The following is a 20,635-nucleotide window of genomic DNA, read 5'->3' as shown; positions in this document are numbered from 1 at the left end:
AGAACACAGGTGGGCTGGACAAAGGGGACCTGACCTGGGGATCCTGTCCCTGCCTGGAGCCTGCCCTGGCTTGGCCGCCTCAGCCTGCCTGTCCACTGAGAGCTTCAGCCCCGGGCTGAAGTGGTGTCCGCCGAAAGGCAGCTCGGAGCTGAGGATAAAACCCTTTTGCTCAGTGGCTCCCAGCAGGCAAGAGGGCCACGTGCAGCCACTCAGAGGTAATGAGGGCTGGTCACCCAGGGCTGACCAAGGGCAGCTGTGGGGGCTGAGATGAAAGGACTGGCCTCGGGGCTGGGGGTTTGAGTGATTCGCTGCAGGCCCTGGGAACCAGGCTGTGTGGAGAGTGGAGAGCCTGGCGCACACCTGCGTGCAGAACCAGGGCAGGAGAGCCCAGCTCCCGGGTGGGGGAGGGAAACGAACGGCCAGGGTGGGACAGCACCTCTTAGCAGGCAGGAGGGTAGCCCCCCGAGACACAGATTTCCGCTGCACCCACAGGGACCTTGGGGCTGAGCTCCTCCCCTCACCCTGAGCCTGTACACCCTTCAACCGTCTCCCCAACCCCACCCAACACTTGGGTGCTGACCAGCCTGGAGTTCACAGGCCTCACAGGCTAAGCCCTTACACTCACCCAGCCTGGGCAGGGGCAGGGACAGGGGCCTGCCAGGGAAGCGCTCAGCACAGCAGCCCTCTCATCAGTACTCCTTGGCCTCCTGCAGCTGGGCCAGGTACTCCGGCTCGGGAGGGTTGTCAGGGCAGGCCCGGCCATTGTTGGGGGGCCGCACAGAGTGGTAGCGGCTCCAGTCGCCCTTACACAGGATCCAGGGCATCTTGTCCAACTTGAAGTGCAGTTCAGGTGAGACCTCACTGCTGATGAGGTGAGGTGAGCCAGCGCCCTTGCCCCGGGTCAGCAGCCGGAAGCTGGAGTCGTAGCAGCAGTGCTGGGCGGCCAGCGTTTTGCTGTCCGAGGACAGCAGGGAGCGCAGACAGTAGCTTGCCGTGGGCTTGTAGATGTCCAGGCGCTCTCCCGGGCCACTGGCGTCCCTCCACTGGACGCTACGGCCGGTCCGCTTGTCCTGCAAGCTCATGATCTTGTGCGCAGCCTCCGGTGGGTATGTGCATGGGCAACTGGGCAGGTCCTGCAGCACCTGGCTCAGGTACTTGTCTAGGAAGTCGCTCTTGCAGTTCAGCCACTTCTCACAGTGGTCCACACCTGCAGAGGGCAGGGAAGTGGGGGAAGTTGGGTCAGCCCCGTGGTGTGGGGGGTGAGGCCAATGGGTGGAGAGGAGCCAGAGCCCCAGCTGGGGCAAAGGTGTGGCCAGGTAAGGCCTTAGGGGCCAGAACTGGGAGCTCCCGGACCTGGCCTCCACTGCTGACAGACAGGGGTTCCCACACAACACCAGGCAACCTGAAGCAAGAGGCCCTGGTTTAAAATAGATGCAGGCCCAGGGGCTGGAGGAGGGGCCCAGATGGCCTCTGCTCTGCTAAGGTGCTGTTCCTTTCAACGATGGGTGGTAGGAAAGGTCCTGGGGAAGGAGCTGGGTGGTGAGAGCAGGGAGAACGGTTAAACCAATTGGTAAGAAAATGTTTCAATACAGGGTGGGGCACAAGTAGGTTTGCACTTGTTCGTATGGAAAATAATATACTAATTAATAAATAACAGTACAAAAATAAACCGTTTTGGGTACTCACACTGGAAACCTACGTTTGCCCCACCCTGTACGTTACACACTGGCCCATTCTTGTTTTTAACTCGGCCTTTCTCAGGCCATATGCCCTTGGGTGAGTCACTCTGCCACTCTGGGCCCCCAGTGGCTGCCCTCGCCCATCTCTCTGCCTTGGGAAATGTGGTTTCTGACCCCTTGAAACCATGAGCTGCTGTGACACTGAGCAGGGGCCTCCTCTGCACAGGCAGGAAGAGGTGGGGGAGGTGATATCCACAGCCTCCTGGTTCCTTGCAAGGGGCAGGTGAGACCGAGGGACCCAGATGCTGTGCATGCTGGTGGAGGCGTGGCCTACTCCGGGCTGCTGGAGGGAGAAGTCCCAGAGTTCTGGAACCCGGCCCACTTCTGGCAGCACCCACTTCCCAGACAAAGCCTGCCCAGGAGTCTTCAAAAGGTGACTCAGGAGTAGCCAGAATGTCCCCTTCCCATCCTGCTGCCAGGGAGACTATGGAGACCTCTTCAGCTCCATGGAGACCTTCCCAGCAGGAATATAAAACTGGGGAGGCCAACGGGCCTGTTCAGGGGGGTCACACACACTAGGGCACCCTTGCTGGGGAGGCTGACCTTCCTGTTGGAAAATGTACTCTCTGCCTCAATGGATGGAAGTAAGATTTCTGCCCATGAAATGCTGAGAGAGAGAGAGAGAGAGAGAGAGAGAGAGAGAGAGAGAGAGAGAGAGAGAATAGCCCTCCACTGACCTGAGTCCAGAATATCTGTAGCATTGGGGGCCAGGAATGGCCACTCCTCACTGGGTAAGTCCAAGGGGTCCTTGTCCTTGGCGCCTTTGGGAAGAGAGGCGGTCAGGCTGGTGGGGTCCCAAGGCACCTCTGTGCTCCCGATGGGGAAGCCCAGCCCTCCCTAGGCGCTTGGTGCCCACAGCATCTGGGACAGGCCTGGGATGAGGCAGGACCACCATGTTTGTGAGCTCCCACATCCCCTCTCCCAAGACCACCCTGGTGTAAGGCTCACATGCCCACATTCCCAGGGGACCAAGCACGGTGTGTAAGACACTCCCTGTGCAGGAGCTGTGGCTCATCTCACCAGGACAGTGGGGCAGGTCGCAGTCCTTGGTCTGGGTGACAGTGCAGGCGAAGCCACAGGGCCGGGTCCTCTGCTGGGTGCTGTTGCCGCAGCTCCCGCTGCAAGGAGACCAGGGGCCCCACTCCTGTGGAGGCTCATCATCTGTGTCAAGGCAAGGAGCCGGGGTGAGTGGGCACAGCCCACAGGCTGCACTGGAGAATATTCGCCTTTTGCTAAATTTCTCAGGAGGATGCAACCTGTGGCAGGGCTCCAAGCCTAGTGCACGGAGCAGGGGCTAGATTTCAGCCCCTCTCAGACCCTTTGTGCAGTGAACACCTGTGCAAATGCAGGAGGTGGCCCTAGAGAGGCAGCACAACCCCCAGCACATACTCTATGCCAACACAGCAACAAAGAGGAAACGGTATCTGGGCTGGAGGCCATCTGGCCGTTGTCAGGGCGACCTTGAGCAAGTCCCCCTCTATCTCTGAGCTGTAGTTTTTATGTCAATCAAAACCCAGGATGACAATACTCTCCTGGGGTTATTAAAGAATGTCCCTGCCCTAGCTGGCTCAGTGGATAGAGCGTCGGCCTGCAGACTGAAGGGTCCCTGGTTCGATTCCAGTCAAGCACACATGCCCAGGTTGCAGGCTCGATCCCCAGTAGGGGGCATGCAGGAGGCAGCTGATCAATGATTCTCTCTCATCATTGATGTTTCTCCCTCTCTCTCTCCCTCTCCCTTCCTCTCTGAAATTATATATATATATATATATACACACACACACATACATACACATATGAATGTCCCCACTGCCCATGTTAGGGGCCCGGTCCTGCTGAGAGACGTGGAACACCCTTGCCTGCACCCACACCCCTCTGACTGTGCAGGGCCCGGGCTCTCTGGGGAAACCCAGAGTAATGACACAGCCAGTGCTCTCCTCACTTGCTGGCAGGCCCGAGCAGGCTGGCACCAAGAGTTTAGGGATAATAAATGGAAGAAAAGCTGAAAGTCATGAAAATTCTGCCTGTTAGTTAATATTATTTTGGTGAAATTGGGAACAGGCTGCTATAACTTAGTCTTAATCATAGGTACCTCCATCCAATGACAAAACAACAAGGCTCTAGGGAGAATGGCTGCAAATATGTGTGAGATGGTCTGCACCCAGGAAATCCTGAACTACAATGTGCAAAAATAAAAATGGCTGCCTGGAGGGCTGGCAGGATCCAGGTGATATTTTCCGAACAGACCATATCGTATTGTTTTCTAATCAAAATAGCGGATACTGTGTTCACTACATGCAGGCACTTTAACTGTATTAACTGACTTAATACCCTTACACCCAATCCTATGTAGTAAGGGTTGTGCTAGACTCCATTTTACAGAGCAGCGGTTCTCAACCTGTGGGTCGCGACCCCTTTGGGGGTCGAACGACCCTTTCACAGGGGTCGCCTAAGACCATCGGAAAACACATATATGATTACATATTGTTTTGTGATTAATCACTACGCTTTAATTATGTTCAATTTGTAACAATGAAATTGGGGGTCACCACAACATGAGGAACTGTATTAAAGGGTTGCGGCATTAGGAAGGTTGAGAACCACTGTTATAGAGGAAGAAACTGAAGCACAGAGAGGTTCAGTAACTTGCCTAATGTCACTCGGCTGGTAAGTGGCAGAGTCGGGGTTCAAACCCTCATAGTCTGAAAATGAGGTCAGTTGCGAGTGGTGGGATTTATAACATTTTGCAATTTGTTGGAAACTGACAGATATGAATATATATACATAATATTCATATGTCGGTTTTGCTTAGGGGATCTCAGAGCTGTTGTGAGGGTCAAATGTTTTTTGGGCAAAAACTTTGCAAGCTATGGGTGATGTTACCATTTAGCGGATGATGGTGTTTGTACAGGCCTAAGCTCCTGGTTCCCCAGCTGCCCCTGCCCAGGAAGCTCTCAGCCCTCTCTCTACCCCCAGTTCCACTCTGGACCTGGAGGGCAGCAACCAGGGATGCCAAGATGGAGGTGCTCACCGTAGAAGTCCCTGAAGGGGTGCAGCCAGTCTTGCTCCTTGTTGTCATCTTCCTCATCACTGTCCTCCTGGTCCTCGCTCTCACTGTACTCATAGCCTGTAAGGTACTCCTCCTCCTCCTCCTCTGCTTCCTCCTCCTCTGCTTCCTCCTCTTCTCTTGGGGCTCTGTCCCTGAGACTGGACCCCGCCTCCTCACCCCTCAAGTAGTCCCGGAAGAGGGACCTGGAGGTCTCCATGGCGGTAGACAGCCAGTCAAAGGGCCAGACATTGCTTGGCTTGGCCAGCACGTCCTTCTCCACCTTGGCCTGGGGGTCCTCCACCACCTCGATGGTCACCTGCAGGGAGACAGACTCCACGCCGGTCAGTGAGGGAGGCTCAGAGCTGGACACCAAGGAGAGGGAATAGGACAAAGGCAGGAGGAAGAGGCCCAACCTTCTTGGCCTTCCGGGCACATGGGGTCACAGCTTATGACCTGGCTATGCGTCAAAATCCCCTGAAGGTCCTAGACTCCCCAACACTACCTCAGACATGGGTGTAACTGATCTCAGGTGAGGCCAAGCATGGGGGCTCTGGCGGGTGCCAGGGCAGAGACCCACTAGTGTCAGAGAAGCTGGCTTTGAATTCTGGCTTCACCGGCTTTCAGGCTGCACAGCCTCCGGGGCCACTACAGCCCTGAGCCTCCGTTTCTTCCTTGTAGAACCAGAAAATAAGAGCAGAGACAGCACATCCCCAGGGCAGCCCCTGGGGGGGAGCAGGGGCTCTCTTTCACATGTGGAAGGGAAAACGAAACATGAAATCATTTATGTAAAAGTGAAGCTTAAAAACATCATTTGGGGTTAAATTAATCTGAGGTCACTGAACAAAATGTGGGGGGAAAACAGCAAAATCTAAAGAAGCAGTGAACGTTGCCCACCTTCCATCACCGATGGAGAACATTTTGGGGATTAACGTCCCCAGTTTTATATATATATATACGTGTACACACACATACTCTTAAACAATTTTATAGTTATGTTCTACACTTTTCTCTTTCAGTGAAAGTGTTTTCTAACTGTAGATGCTACACAAAAATGCAGAATTATTATCATTAGGGATTCAGGACTGGCAGTGGGGCATGTCAATCCCCCACCCACTGTACTCAACCCCTCAGGGGGGTTGAGCCTGGGTGGGGATCAGACCTTCAGGCTTTTCCACAAGGCTTCCCCCAAGATTTCCAGAGTCCCTTGCAGCTCAAGAAGCAGTCTCCGCTCATTTGGTCCCCATGACAGCGCTGCCAGGTTGGCGCTGTTTGTCCCTTGCTATGGACATGAGTTGCTCATGGTCTGCAGTTTAAAGCAGAGAAGCGGGTCCTCTCCCAACAACTCCATGGGGACAGCATGGGGAGTCAACTTCTCCAACCCCACGCAGCACCCGCACCTCCAAGGAAGGCCGGACAGGACGCCTGACCTCAGAGCTGAGCCCCTGAGCCCAGCTCCTCTCTTGGTGCCCACTGGGCCCATGGCCCTCCTGCAGCTCTCACCTGGATATCGGGGTTTGGGGTAGTCAAGTCCGTGTTGGCCAATCCTGGCAGCGTCTGCAGCTCCAGCACCAAGGGGGTGTCCTCCTGGGTCCCAGGAGGGGCTGTGTCTTCTGGGCTCAGAGCTGCTGGCTCAGTGACAACCCAGTGCCTGCGTCTTTGTGGCCCTGCCTGGAGTGGGGTCTTCTCCTCTTCCCTAGGAAAGCCTGGATCTGGGGAGGCTGAAACCTAAGGGGGAGAAGGGGGTGGGAGAGGTGACTGAGATCAGGGATTGCCCCATGTGGACCCAAAAAAGGCTGGGTGTGACCAGATCACAAACTTGCCGTGACTGTATATGCAAGCATGAGAGCTTTAAGGCCTCATAGGATAAGTGGGGCTGTTTCCACAGAGCACTTGGCCAAAGAGCCAATGTGAGGCGTGAGGGGAGGGTTGAAATCGGGTTTCTGCACACGGAAGAAACAGTCCATCCTCCTCATTGTACAGAGGAAGAAACAGGCCCAGAGAGGGAAGGCAGTGGTTCCAAGTGCAGTTTGCAGGCCACCTGCCCGAGAATCCCCCAGGCTGTGGTCATCGGAGAACAGCCTCCTGCAGCACAAGTCAGAGAAGGAAGCCCCAGGAAGGCCTCTGGGTGGCAGCAGGCTTTGGCCCTTCCCCTCAGAGCTCCCCACTGCCTGGCCTTCCCGAGCGGCCCATGTGGGGGCTGGATTCCCTAGCATCTCTGACCACAGCTGCCTGTCTGTCTCTGCCTGCCCACCTGGGTCTGGTCCCTTTTCCTATTCCAGGCTGCTCGTATGGATGGCTGGCTGCCAGCTAATTCCCCATACCAGCCTGTACCCACGGGGTCCACACTGCACCATCCTTGCTTCAGCACAGGTAGTAGGTGAAAGGTCGATCCTAGTTGTCTCTGACTCCTGCTCCAGGGCCCATCTGCTCAGACAGTGGGGCACTGGGGCCGTCCACCTACCTCCAGGCTGCAGCCATTGCCCAGTCTTCATGCCAGAGCAGAAAGAGCACTGTTTAGAGCTACCCTTATAAGCCTCAGGGGCCATGAGCCTACTCTGAACCCTGCCACAGCCTTGAGCCCACCTCCCATCTCACCTGGGCAGTGTGGTAAGGCTGAGAAACATGGGTTCTGGAGAGTCAGACCAACTTGGGTTTAAATCCAAGCTCTGCCTCTCACAAGCTCATTCAACTTGATCTGTAAAATTAGGATAATTCCTACCCAGAGTCTCTTGGAGTCAGAATTTTATTTATCAAACACTTCCACAGCACTGACTGTGTGCCAACCACTATTCTAAACATTTAATCATTTGTTTCATCCTTCCAACACCCCTCGGGGGGGGGTGCTCCTGCCATTCCCATTTTGACAATGGAGACTAAAGCACAGAGAGGGCAAGTAACTTGCCTGAGGGCACACAGACATATAGAATTTGAACCATTATGCTCTAGCACTATAGGCGGGAGCACAGAGAGTCCCCTTCACAGATCCGGGGCTTAATCAGTCTAGTTTCTCACTCTCTTTTCTTGGGTTGGAAAAGTCTCTCCCCTTTGACTTCCCCTTCTGTGGTATGCAGATGCCTGGCTCCAAGGCTCCTGCACAAATCACTTGGTCCCAGGGCAGCTGTGGCCCCATCTCAGCCTGGCCCTGCAGTCTCTCTTGCTCTAGGGTCAGGCTGCCTGGGTCTGAATCCTGGCGGTGGCTGGCATCTGGACCCTGGCGGCATGCGGGACCCTGGCGGGGCACATCACCTCTGTGAGTGTCCTTCTCTATAAAATGGGAAAGGTTGCCAAAACCAGTTTGGCTCAGTGGATAGAGCGTCGGCCTGCGGACTGAAAGGTCCCAGGTCTGATTCCGGTCAAGGGCATGTACCTGGGTTGCGGGTACATCCCCAGTAGGAGATGTGCAGGAGGCAGCTGATCGATGTTTCTCTCTCATCAATGTTTCTTTTTTTTTTTTTTATTGCTTAAAGTATTACAAAGGGTATTACATATGTGTCCATTTTATCCCCCCGCCCTAGACAGTCCCCTAGCCTCCCCTACCCCTCAGTGTCTTATGTCCACTGGTTATGCTTATATGCATGCATACAAGTCCTTTAGTTGATCTCTTACCCCCCTACCTCCTGCCCCCCAACCCTCCCCGGCCTTCCCGCTGCAGTTTGACAATCTGTTTGAGGCTGCTCTGCCTCTGTATCTATTATTGTTCAAAAGTTTATAATGGTCTCTATTATCCATGAATGAGTGAGATCATGTGGTATGTTTCCTTCATTGACTGGCTTATTTCACTTAGCATAATGCTCTCCAGTTCCATCCATGACGTTGCAAATGGTAAGAGTTCCTTCCTTTTTACAGCAGCATAGTATTCCATCGTGTAGATGTACCACAGTTTTCTAATCCATTCATCTACTGATGGGCACTTAGGCTGTTTCCAGATCTTAGCTATGGTGAATTGTGCTGCTATGAACATAGGGGTGCATATATCCTTTCTGATTGGTGTTTCTGGTTTCTTGGGATATATTCCTAGAAGTGGGATCACAGGGTCAAATGGGAGTTCCATTTTCAGTTTTTTGAGGAAACTCCATACTGTCTTCCATAGTGGCTGCACCAGTCTGCATTCCTACCAGCAGTGCACAAGTGTTCCTTTTTCTCCACATCCTCTCCAGCACTTGTCGTTTGTTGATTTGTTGATGATAGCCAGTCTGACAGGTGTGAGATGGTACCTCATTGTTGTTTTGATTTGCATCTCTCTCATCGATGTTTCTAACTCTCTATCTCTCTCCCTTCCTCTCTGTAAAAAATCAATAAAATATAAAAAATAAAAAATAAAAAATAAATAAAATGGGAAAGGTGATGGACAGGAGCTGGAATCTCGCTGGTGCTGAGGATGGTCAATTCCAGCTCTCCCTGGTGCCCGGTCGGACCAGGTGATGAAGAAAAGCCATGGAAAGCCCTGGCGACACATCCCAGCCACAGAGGCCACCCTTTTTGTGGAGCCTCCTGTTCGGTGCACCAGCCCCTGGGGGTTCTGGGGTGTGGAGCAGGGAGCGGTGGGGGGGATGACATCCGGTCTTAGTTTAGGTTCCTTCAGAGCTGAACCAGACATAAGGATTCGAGGGCAAGTGGCAGGTGATCTGATCCCAGGAGACACTGTGGCGGGGGTGGAAGGGTGGAGGAGAGAGCAAATCAGGGATGGGAGGCAGCTAATAAAGAATGTTGCATCATGCCCGGCCAGTGTGGTTCAGTGGTTGAGCATCAGCCTATGAACTAGGAGGTCACAGTTCGATTCCTGGTCAGGGCATATGCCTGGGTTGTAGGCTCGATCCCCAGTTGGGGGCATGCAGGAGGCAGCCAATCAATGACGCTCTCTCATCATTGATGTTTTCTCTTTCCCTCTTCCTTCCTCTGCTGAAATCAATAAAAATATATATTTTTTAAAAAAGAATGCTCCATCTGGCTGGTGACCACAGTGGGCAACTGGAGCTCAATCACCCTGGACGCCTCCATTATCCCCAGAGAAGGGGAGCTGGGCTGCCTACTACCCACTCCGCCAGTCGTTGGCTAAGGGCTGCTGGGATGGAGGAGAGTTTGCTCTCCAGGCAGGTACGTCGGGCTTGCCATGTACAGCTCAGAGCCGTCCCTAGTGCCAGTGAACACCCTCAGGCAGCTGGACACTGGCAACTGGAAGGCCTGAGGGCACATGGGTTGAGCCCCAGAGCCATGACCTGTGACCCCTGTCTAACCACATATGGGCCAGGCCTTTTACGTACCTTCTGCCACCCACTCCAAATAGAGTGTAAGCTCCGTGAAAGTGGGAATTTCTGTCTGCTTTGTTCACGCTGTATCCTGTGCCTAGCACAGTGCCTGGTATATTGTAGGAGCTCAATAAATCACTGCTGAGGGCTGAAATGAATGCCAGCATCCTGAGGAATGAGTGGGACTATGTGAACGAGGAGGCTTTGGAGGCCCAGAGAGGGTAAGGATTTACGTAAAGTCTCAAGGTTACAATAGCAGAGCTTGGGTTCAAACTCAGCTCTGCCTGATCTCAAGTCCATGCATCAGTGCAACCACCTCTGCATTTACAAAGCACACCCACTATCATCATCTTGTCTGGCAGCTAAACTCGGTGGTAATGAGCTGTGTGGCCTTGGGCAGCTTACTTCATCTGCCCAAGTTTCTCCCTGTGTCAATTAGGAAACACCATCCCTGTCTCATGAGGTGCCTCATATGTGGCAAGCATGCAATGAACTATTTGTATGCCATAAGGGTCTATAGACGCAAGCAGCGGACCCTTTTTAATTAACTTCAAAGTATCGTGTGGCAGTTAACTGGTGAATGTTACTTAGAAGTGATGACGGATGGTTCTGAGAGGGAAGAGAGAGGAGGTGCCTCTTTCTCCAGGCACTGTGTCAGCTCTTTACATCTTAATTGGTCTGAAGACCTTCCGCCTGCCACAGCTGATGGAGGACCTGGGCAGGTATGTTCCACAATATTCTGAGGCTCCGCCTGCCTGTGTAAGAACACCTGTCGTGCCCCCAGGACACTGCCCCCACCTGTTAAGCTTGCATGTGGAGTTTCACGCAGGCACAAATATGCAACTCCATTCTTTGGTGGTAGGAGGGGGATGGAATCATTATCCAGAGAGTCTTGAGATGTAGAATTTACACAGGTTCTCCCCACTATCCGAAAGTAGGGCTTTCCTACAAAACCTTTCACAAGGAGAAATGGTACAAGGTGAAGAAGCAATGACCATTCATTGACCATTCATTCACATGGAAAGTCTCCAGCCTTGCCAGACCCCCCAAACTGAAACAAACTAACGTAATAAAAGCAGTGGCTCTTTCGCTGCTTGGGAGTGCACCACCCCTGTATCAGCTTGCGGCAAGACAAAATCGGAACACTATTTTTTTTAAAATATATTTTATTGATTTTTTACGGAGAGGAAGGGAGAGAGATAGTTAGAAACATTGATGAGAGAGAAACATCGATCAGCTGCCTCCTGCACACCCCCTACTGGGAATGTGCCCACAACCAAGGTACATGCCCTTGACCGGAATCAAACCCGGGACCTTTCAGTCCACAGGCCGACGCTCTATCCACTGAGTCAAACCTGCTTCCTCCCTCCACCTTTCAAAAAAATATTTCCTACCATATTTTTATTGCTGCTATATGTTCCCCCTTTTTTCATAAAAGCAAAAATCCTCTTGGATCTTTTTTCAGTTAGCAAAAACAGGTACTGATGTGAGTTCTGTAAAAGTGAAGAGGCGCAATGTAAAGTTTCGAAAAACGGGACAAGCCTGTACTGAGCTATATCTCCATTTTCTATCACACACACACACACACACACACACCCCTACATGTGCCCTCCCAGGCTTGGCCAGCAGCCCTGACCCATGTGTTCCCAGTTAACACAAGAGTCCTCATCCCCAAAAAGCCTTCCTGCATTGCACGCACCTGCCTGCTAACCTGTTTCAGCCCCTCCAGTTCCTCCATTCTCCCTGCTCCTCTCTGCCTCGGGGTCGGGAACTTGTTCCGGATAATGGAAGCCAGTTGCCAGATGCAGGCCAGCACCTCCCCTCCCCACAGCCCCAGCTGCTGAGGCCAGAGCCCATCCATACAGAGACAAGCTGCGCACACAGTCACCCAGCATTCAACAGCAATTGCCTCTTCGGCCAGGCTGGCGGACCACGGGCAGAGGGAGGGGGCTGGAATTCACTCGTTCACTCTCCTGGCTGGTGTGGACCAGCCTCACCCAGCCCACCCTGGCTCCTCCCTGTAATCAGAGTACTCCTGACAGAGACACCCTCCCAGCACCAGGGCTGGCTCAGGCTGAATGACCCATGGTTTATGCTCTGCTGTCGCCATTGTGAAATGCTCAGAGGCCCACACTCTCATTCTGCACCGGGCCTCACAAACCATGCAGCGGGTCCGGTCAAGCTCTCTGTATGTATTGACTCCAACCTCCTTGGGCAGGTACTAGCATCCTCCCCACTTAAGAGATGAGGCAGTCAAGGATCGGAGGTGAAGTTACGTGCTCGGGGTCAGAGGGGGCTGGCAGAGCAGGATTTGAGGCAGGTGGGCTGGCTGGACTCTGTGCTCTTAACCCTCGTGCTCTGCCAACTCCAGGGGCTGCACCTCTGGCTCACTGCCTGCCACTGTGGGGGCCTGAGTGTGGTGATGAACGAAACGCTAGAACAGGATGTTCTGCTCTTCACATCCATTTTCCCTTTGATCCTCATAACAAGCCAATGAGGAGCCAACGGGAGGAGGAGATGAGGAGACTGAGAGCCAGTGAGGTTGGGGACTTGCCTGGGACCATGAGCAGCCAAGCCTCCAGGCGCCTGCGCGTTCCTGTCCTTCCCTCTCTCCCACAACCAGCTCTCCAGGGGTCCCGAACTCTAAGAGCAAGAAGAATGGTCTGGAGGAGGAATGAGGCCAGACCACAGGCTCGGCATCACCGAGACCCGGTTCCCCTCTGAGGGTCAGAGGCCAAGCTGCAGGAAAACACCTGCTTCTCAGTGTCACCACCTGGCAGGTGAGACCTTTCACCCCACAATGCCCCTCCTACCATCCAGCCCCTGTGCCAGGCAACTGGCTGGACAATGGACCAGGGCTGAGGTGCTAACTAAACACGCCTATCCTGTGCATGCCGGTCCCAGGCTTGGAGGCTCCTTCCTCTGAGCTTAGCTCTTCATTTTTTATGTAGCTTAAAGAGAGAGAGGAAGGGATAGGGAGGGGGAGAGAGAAACATTCATCGGATTGGCTGCCTCCTGCACGCCCCCTACTGGGGATTGAGCCTACAACCCGGGCATGTGCTGTGACCGGAAATGGAACCAGCAACCTTTTAGTGCACGGAATGATGCCCAACCCACTGTGCCACACTGGCCAGGGCACAGAGTGGAGACTCATTCTGCTGCTGCTGCAGGAGTCTCCCCAGTTCTGCCCCACAAGGGACCCCTTCATGCAGGACAGTCCTTGCAGCCTGGAAGGAGGACCTCTCAGTTCTTCTCTTGCCCATTCTGATCTTCATCACCCTCTATCACAGCGGTCGCCAACCTTTCGGACCTCACAGACCACCGTGGTCCACGGACCACCGGCTGGCGACGGCTGCTCTATTGCACACTAATAGCATGGCCCAAGCTATGCCCAAAGTACCCAACACCCCCCACCCCCAGGTTTTTCCTTGCCTGCCTAGGAAGTGGTGCGTGCCAGACTACAGCCCAGGGCTGTAGAATTAAGCAAAGCTGGGTCTGCATTCTGGCTCACCACTTACTAGCTGTGTGACTGTAGGTTAGTTATTGGATCCACTGTCAGTTTCCTCGTCCCTATAATGAGGATAACAAGACAAGAAACCCAAAATGCTAGGCACAGTGGCTGTTGGGTGCTCGTCTGATCTTAACCAGAACAGAAGACACCCAATGCACAGAGCTGTGTCATTCTTTGCCTGTCCAGCACCCTTGGAACAAACTGCCTGGCCCTAGCCCCTGGCAACGACGATGCCACCCATGTATGTGTGCTGTGTTTTCACACCAAGCACGCCATCCCGTTGGACTGTAGGAGCAAACTGGGTCTCAGCAACAGGCCTGCCCAGAGAGGGGGTGGCATGTTCTGTTCACAATGCTGATGATTTCAAACTGAATGAGAGGGCTGGGGCATGGCATGCAAAGATAAACCGAAAGGTCCTCAGTGGACTGGTAGTCTTGAAATGACGGCTCCCCATCCCAGCTAGGTTTAACATCTCTGCACCTCAATTTTCTCATCTGGAAAAGGGGAATAATGCCCAAGTCAGAATGGTGTGAAGGTGGAATAACATCACTAAAGTCTTTGTACCAACTCTGCAAGGCCCAGGGAATGCTCACTCCCCCTCAGGCATCCTACACCTTTAGATCTGATGGGTTTCTGTATGTTCTTCAGTTTCTTCATAAAGGTCTTTGAGTTGGTCATTTCTGACCAAGGCCCTTTGAATAGCAGTCTGCATCCTCTCAACAATTCCTTAACTAACGCCTTTGATGTGTAGGAGATGACTTAGCCCCTCACTTTTGTTGTTGTTATTAATCCTCACCTGGGGATATTTTTCCCATTGATTTTTAAAGTGAGTGTAAGGGATGGAGGGAGAGATGGAGGGGGAGGGAAAGAGAGAGAAACATGGGTGTGAGAGAGACACATCGATTAGTTGCCTCCTGCATGTGCCCAACCAGGGCAGGGAACCCGCAATTCAGGTATGTGCCCTTGAGTGGGAGTCAAACCCTGGATCTTTGGGGTGCTGGGGTGGGGGGGGAAGGGGCAGGACACTCTAACCACTAACCCAGTGATGGCGAACCTTTTGAGCTCGGTGTGTCAGCATTTTGAAAAACCCTAATTTAACTCTGTCACATATAGAAATTTTTTGATATTTGCAACCATAGTAAAACAAAGACTTCTATTTTTGATATTTATTTTCTATATTTAAATGCCATTTAACAAAGAAAAATCAACCAAAAAAATGAGTTTGCGTGTCACCTCTGACACGCGTGTCATAGGTTTGCCATCACTGCACTAAACCCATGCAGCCCAGGGAAACTTAATTCCCTCATTTAAAAATATTTTTATTGATTTCAAAGAGGAAGGGAGAGGGAGAGAGAAATAGAAACATCAATTATGAGAATCATCCATTGTCTGCCTCCTGCACGCCCTCTATTGGGGATCAAGCCCGCAACCTGGACATGTGCCCTTGACTGGAATCAAACCCAGGATCCTTCAGTTTGCAGGCCAATGCTCTAGCCACTGAGCCAAACCAGTTAGGGCCTGCCCCCTCATTTTAAATGTCAGGAAATTGTCCAAGGTGACTCACAAAGGAGTTAATGACCCCCTGGGACCAGAACCCCAGGCCCTGGGCTCCAAGCTCTGTTTTTTCCTTCGTGGCACTAATTTGCTTTAACATGTTGAGGGCTCATCCAGGCCCTACTGGGACTGGGGATATGACTTTGGCTCTGAAATAACTCATCCTCTCCGCTGGAGGAAGATCTGGCAAACCTACTAAAAATAATTACAATACAAAGCAGTGAGACTAAAATAGAAAGTAGTTAGCCAAATGAGTAGAAAAACTGCCAATGTAATTAATTTATGACCACTGTCATCTCTCATTAGGAGGTGGGACTAGCCAGAGGCTGTTTAGTTGCTCTAGACTGCAGTGGGTTCTCAACCAATGGTGTCCCTCAGGGAACATTTAGCAAAGTCTGGCTCTGTCAGGGAGGGAATGCAATAGGCATCTAACAAGCTTGGGATGCTGCTAAACACCCTACAATGTACAACAATTATATGACCAAAACGACAGTAGTGCGTCTCAACAGGGGGAAAATTGGATCTCAGGGGCCAAAAAGTAAAAAATAAAATCTTAGATGCTACAATGGTTTGTACCACTCCAAAGGGCCATGGTACCTGAACGGTTTATCTGTGTTATTAAACTTTCATGGGGGTTGGGGGGGGAGCACTTGGAAAAAAATGCCTAAAAGGCTCCTTAGCCTGGCCAGTGTGACTCAGTGGTTGAGCATCTACCTATGAACCAGGAGGTCACAGTCTGATTCCTGACCAATGATTCTCTCTCATGACTGATGTCTCTCTCTCTCTCTCCCTCCCTCTCCCTTTCTCTCTGAAATCAATAAAAATATATTTTAAAAATAAATAAAAGGCTCCTGGGGGGGGGGGGCAGTAATGAAAAAAGATGGACAGACCCTGGTCCACACAGATCCCCCTGCAGTGCCTTTGGTCCCAATGCCCCGGAGGGCCTCAGCAGCCTGGCACCAAAAGTGTGTCCCAAGCTCGGCTCTCACTCACTCACCGATCTCCAGCACATCTGTCTGGGCCCCTCAGAGTCCTCACCCGGAAAATGGGAAGAACTGCTCTGACCTCCTCCAAGAACAGCTCAGGGCAGAGGAGGGGCCAGGACCCCTCCCACGCAGGCCCACTCCTGCATACCTTGGAACGAGTCCAGCAGGTTTTGTCCTTATGGGGATGAATGTCCACTCCAGTCCAGGAAGGAGCAGCTGGACTGTTGATCCCCCGGTGACAGCAGACACAGGTTTCAACAGACTATGGTTTCTCTCCACGACTAACATCACTCTTTAAGGTCTCACCCCTGTCCTACACCCACCCCTAGGGCCCACTCTCAGGCCACCCAGAAAGTGCTTCCCGATGTCTGGGTGATCCCTTCTGCTTTTCTAAGTTCATAATAATATAAAGGTCCCTCCCTGGCGGACTACTCACACCCAGCAAGTTGGAGGACCCCACTTACTACCTCACCTTGTCTCAATTCATGCCCAAAGGGGCCCAAACCCTTTGCAGATTTAAGAGGCTGCACCTTGACCGTTTGAACCTCAGCAACTCCTATGCCACCCTCGCACCCTCGGAGGGAGGGCGCACCTGGCCAGCGCGGCTGCAGGAGACATGCGCTCAGGGCCAGGCGACGAGCGGACGCCGGGCCTTTCCGGGGTGTCTACGCTCCTCACTCGGCACAGAAGGGAAGCTGCTCCCCAGGCTTGCGCGCCACACAGCCCAGGGAGTGGGGGCTCCTGAGGCCCCATGCACCTGGCCCTCGCCCGGCACAGCCCTCGCCCGGGGCAGCCGCTGCTCTGTCCCAGCCGCGTTCCCGGAGCGGCCAGAGCGGACGTGCCGGGAGAGGGACCAAGCGCGTAGCCCCGCGCCCGCTACTCACCTCCGCCAGCCTCGCTTGGCTCCGGAGCCGGGAACCCCTCGGCTTCTTCGTGGGGAGACCCCATCCCTCCGCCAGCAGCGCTGCCAGCAGCACAGCGCCGAAGAACAGCCGTGCTCTGCTGGGGAACCGAGGCATCGTGGCTCTCCAAAGCCGCTCCTCCGGTGCCTCTCGATGCGCTGCGCTCCGCCGAAGTTTGCAGGCTCCCGGCCTCCAGGGGCGGGGAGCCCGGGGGCAACGGCTCAGCCTGGCCGCGGGGGCGCGGGGCGGGGGCGAGCGGCGCGCCGCCCTCTCCGGCCCGAGACCCAGGCACTGAGCGCTCACGGCTCTTGGGGTCAGCGCCCGGGGGTCCCCGCCCTCTCGGGAGTCTGGCTCCTCCGCGCTTCCTTTGATCTGGCCCCCTCCCCACCCTCTGTCCCCGCCGCCGCCGTCGTCATCGCTGCCCCAAGCAAATCCTTGTACCGGGGAGTTTGCAGCCCTCCGGCAGGCGCTCCCCAGCCCGGGGCGAGGACTCCCGCGAGGTCGCTCTCCCCTCCGGCGCTCCCCCTCCCACGGCGACGTTGGGGCGCGAGGAGAGCCAGGGCCTAGCGCTTAAGGGATTCGCCGCGGCCCCACGCGGGACCCCTCAGATTATGGGCAAAATGTTTATGACTCCAGGTAGATCTGCGTGGGGAGGAAGGCCTGGAAGTAACCCCCGGACTTCCAGCTCCCCTGCTTGGGCGTGGAGACCAGAGAAACACCTGCCGTCCTGCACCCAGTTTTCTCAGGGTGTCTGTCCTCAGAACACTTCAAACCAGGAGTGCGCTGAGACTCGGATGGAGGGTTGAAGGGAACCGAAGTTTTGCAAACCCGAAGCTGCCTTTTGGGCTATTGACTTTAAGCTGTTTATTAAGAAACAAGACTCAGAACCTTTATGTCTCCCCCTCTCCTGCCCAAGAGATTCAGACGGAAAAACCTGTTTTAGGAAGGAGATCTTAGGATGCTGCCTTAGCCTAATTTGATTTAAGGATGGTAAAGAGAGGGCTTTGGCAGCGGCTTCTGAGGTACATGTGTCCCACTCTTCCTCAACTACCTGTAAACCACCTAGTCTCACTTCTGAAATCTAAGACGCCTGTCCGCCCCCCCCCCAACCCCTTTTCTCCACTGTCCAAAATGTCTTATATACCCAGTGTTGCTTCACTGTCTCTGGATTTCATGCTTATGTGAATTCCCCATACACGTTATTAAATTTTTTATTTTCTCCTGTTAATCTGTCTCTGGTCATTTGATTATTAGCCCACCCAGAATTTAGCGAGTGGGAGGAAAAGTGTTAATATTTTTTGAGCCCCTACAGGTTAAAGCCCCAGAAAGACAGCTGCTAACCATATTTGAGGGAGTGGCCAGTAGATCCTGCCCTGGGGCTGGTGTCACTTAGTTTTATTCCGGATCTGACAGTGGGACTGCCACTCTCCCCAGTGCAGGGATCCTCGCGGGTAGGGCATGGAATAACACCTCATTGTTATGGTAAACATCAGGAACTCAAGGGGCAATGACAATTTTAGTGGCTTAGATAGGGGCTGTTAGGGGATGTGAGCTTGATGACACAGGGCAAGCGAGAGTGGATGGGGACTGGGCAGGTTAGTGAGGAGCATTAGGAAGATAGGAGGGCGCACAGTCTGCCTCAGTTTCAAGGTAGGGATAGAAGCTCTGGGGAGGCGCTGGGGAGGATGGCCAGGAAACCTGACACAGGGCTGAGACTTGGGATCTGGGTTTAGCCATAGTGAAACTCTTAGGGGACTGGCTTATTTCTGAGAAACTGCTTCTATCCCCATAGCACGGCCCAGGACTCTGCAGTGTTTTGAATAGTGCATCACAGAGATTACAACCTGGGTCTCGAGTCGGCCACACGTTTGAATCATTTACGAAGAAGTTGATATTATTGGACAAGTTCTTTGACCTCTCCGTGCTTTTGTCATCTGTAAACGTGTGTGTCGGGTGGGTGGAGGGAGAAGGGTACCTACTTCACAGGTGTGAGAATGAACTAAGAATGTATGTGAAAAAATTTATATTAGGATGAACTATATAAAGTTGCCAGTTGTTAGTTAAACAAGGTCAAATACTGGCAATTTCATATGATGCAACCTATTCAGAGGCCTGTGACATGTGTAAACACTGTTGGCCAAAAGAAACCTAGCATTTGAGCACCTGCTACACTGTATTGCTTTTACTAGACTAAATGGGAGACCACTTTGTTTTTTGTTTTTTTAGAACTTTTTTTGATAAAACTATTTTTGAATCCAACCAAATATTTTGTCTTTCCATCAGACTTTTGCATCAAACTCAGAGTTTGAAAATAAAGGGTGCCCTGACCCGTATGGTTCAGTTGGTTGGGCAACAGCCCATGCACCAAAAGGTTGCTGGTTCCATTCCTGGTCAGGGACATGCCCAGGTTGCAGACTTGATCCCTGGTGGAGGGTGTGCAGGAGGCAGCCGATCAATGTTTCACTCTCACATTGATTTTTCTCTTTCTCCCTCCCTCTCCCTTCCTCTCTCTCTAAAAATCAATAAAAATATTTATTAAAGAAATAATAATGGTTTTATTTATTCATTTGTACCTCTCTTAGGGCACAGGTTTTTTCTCTCTCCAGGTTTTTTTTTCTTTTAATGCAGTGGACAGAAAGAAGGTGAGATTGGGGATTTCTCTTGAGGACCCAAATGGGTTAAGTAGATCTCTTGCCACCCTTAGGTAGGATGAGGACAGGATTAGTATCACACAGCCAGACATTTCCTGTGCCCTTAAGTGAAGGGTCCCATGGTTTCCATGGATCAAACTCTACAAGGCATGTTTACAGAAAGCATAAAAGGTGGTAATTAGGTAGTTGTTGGTCAAGGTTATATGAGTGATTAAATTGGCATCTTAGGTTTCTGAATATTAATAAGGTGAACCCAGGGGGGAGTCCAATATGGCAGCGGATTCGTTGGGAACCACACTGATCTTCTCCCAGGACCAAACTGGAATTACAACTAAAATATTAAAAAATCACCCTGAATAACTAACTGGAGACCAGCTGGAGAGAAGCCTTACAACCCAGGAGCCCACACGGCGGCTGGCTGGAAGCGCAGAGGCGTGAGAGCGCTGGCAGGCTCCCACAGCAGCAGCGGAAGTTCTGGAGGGACATCTCAGCTGCTGGGCTCCCTGTAAGAAGTCTGGGGTCTAAACCTCAAACCAGGCTCCCCATCCCAGAGCACCAGAGCTGGGAAAGGTGCCCACATAACATCTGGCAGGAAAAAGAAGCAGGGCTGCTGTCTAACAAGGAGAGATGGCTAGAAAGGCAGGCACCCTCTTAAAGGGCCAATGCACAAATTTTGTTTGTGGCCACTCACCTTGGGTTCCAGCAGAGGAAGGGCAGAGTGGATGAGAGCTGTGTGAGGAGTCCCAGGTTAGTGGCTCTGGGGTGAGAGCTGAGAAGACAGCTGCCTGGATCCCTGTGCTGAGTCATTCCCTCATACTGCAGAGGACATCTTTCTCAGGCAGACCTTTCCCATCATGCAGCATTAGCCTGGGGGGAAGCAATAGCCCTACCTGTTGGAATCCCTCTCACCCCACCCTGTGGAGCTTATGCCCTGCTGAGGACTATAGCCAGAGACTCATAAGTGACTGAGACTAATAGACAGACTACAGGCAGAGGCGGA

General features: G+C 52.8%; 1 protein-coding gene across 1 annotated transcript; it reads right to left on the bottom strand.

The window, feature by feature from the left end:
- Window positions 1-689: 689 nt before the first annotated feature.
- ISM2 (isthmin 2) lies at window positions 690-17,101 on the bottom strand (the record flags this gene model as incomplete). Its single annotated transcript, XM_081085321.1, has 7 exons — window positions 690-1,207; window positions 2,417-2,500; window positions 2,760-2,900; window positions 4,963-5,101; window positions 6,286-6,510; window positions 11,426-11,524; window positions 16,967-17,101. The coding sequence occupies 7 exons, from the start codon at window positions 17,099-17,101 to the stop codon at window positions 690-692; spliced, it is 1,341 nt and encodes a 446-aa protein (XP_080941447.1).
- Between the last annotated feature and the right edge of the window lie 3,534 nt (window positions 17,102-20,635).

The sequence above is a fragment of the Myotis nattereri genome, assembly GCF_964212035.1.
Source record: "Myotis nattereri genome assembly, chromosome: 1".
In the NCBI taxonomy this organism is placed as follows: domain Eukaryota; kingdom Metazoa; phylum Chordata; class Mammalia; order Chiroptera; family Vespertilionidae; genus Myotis; species Myotis nattereri.
This window is presented reverse-complemented; position numbering and strand designations above follow the sequence as displayed.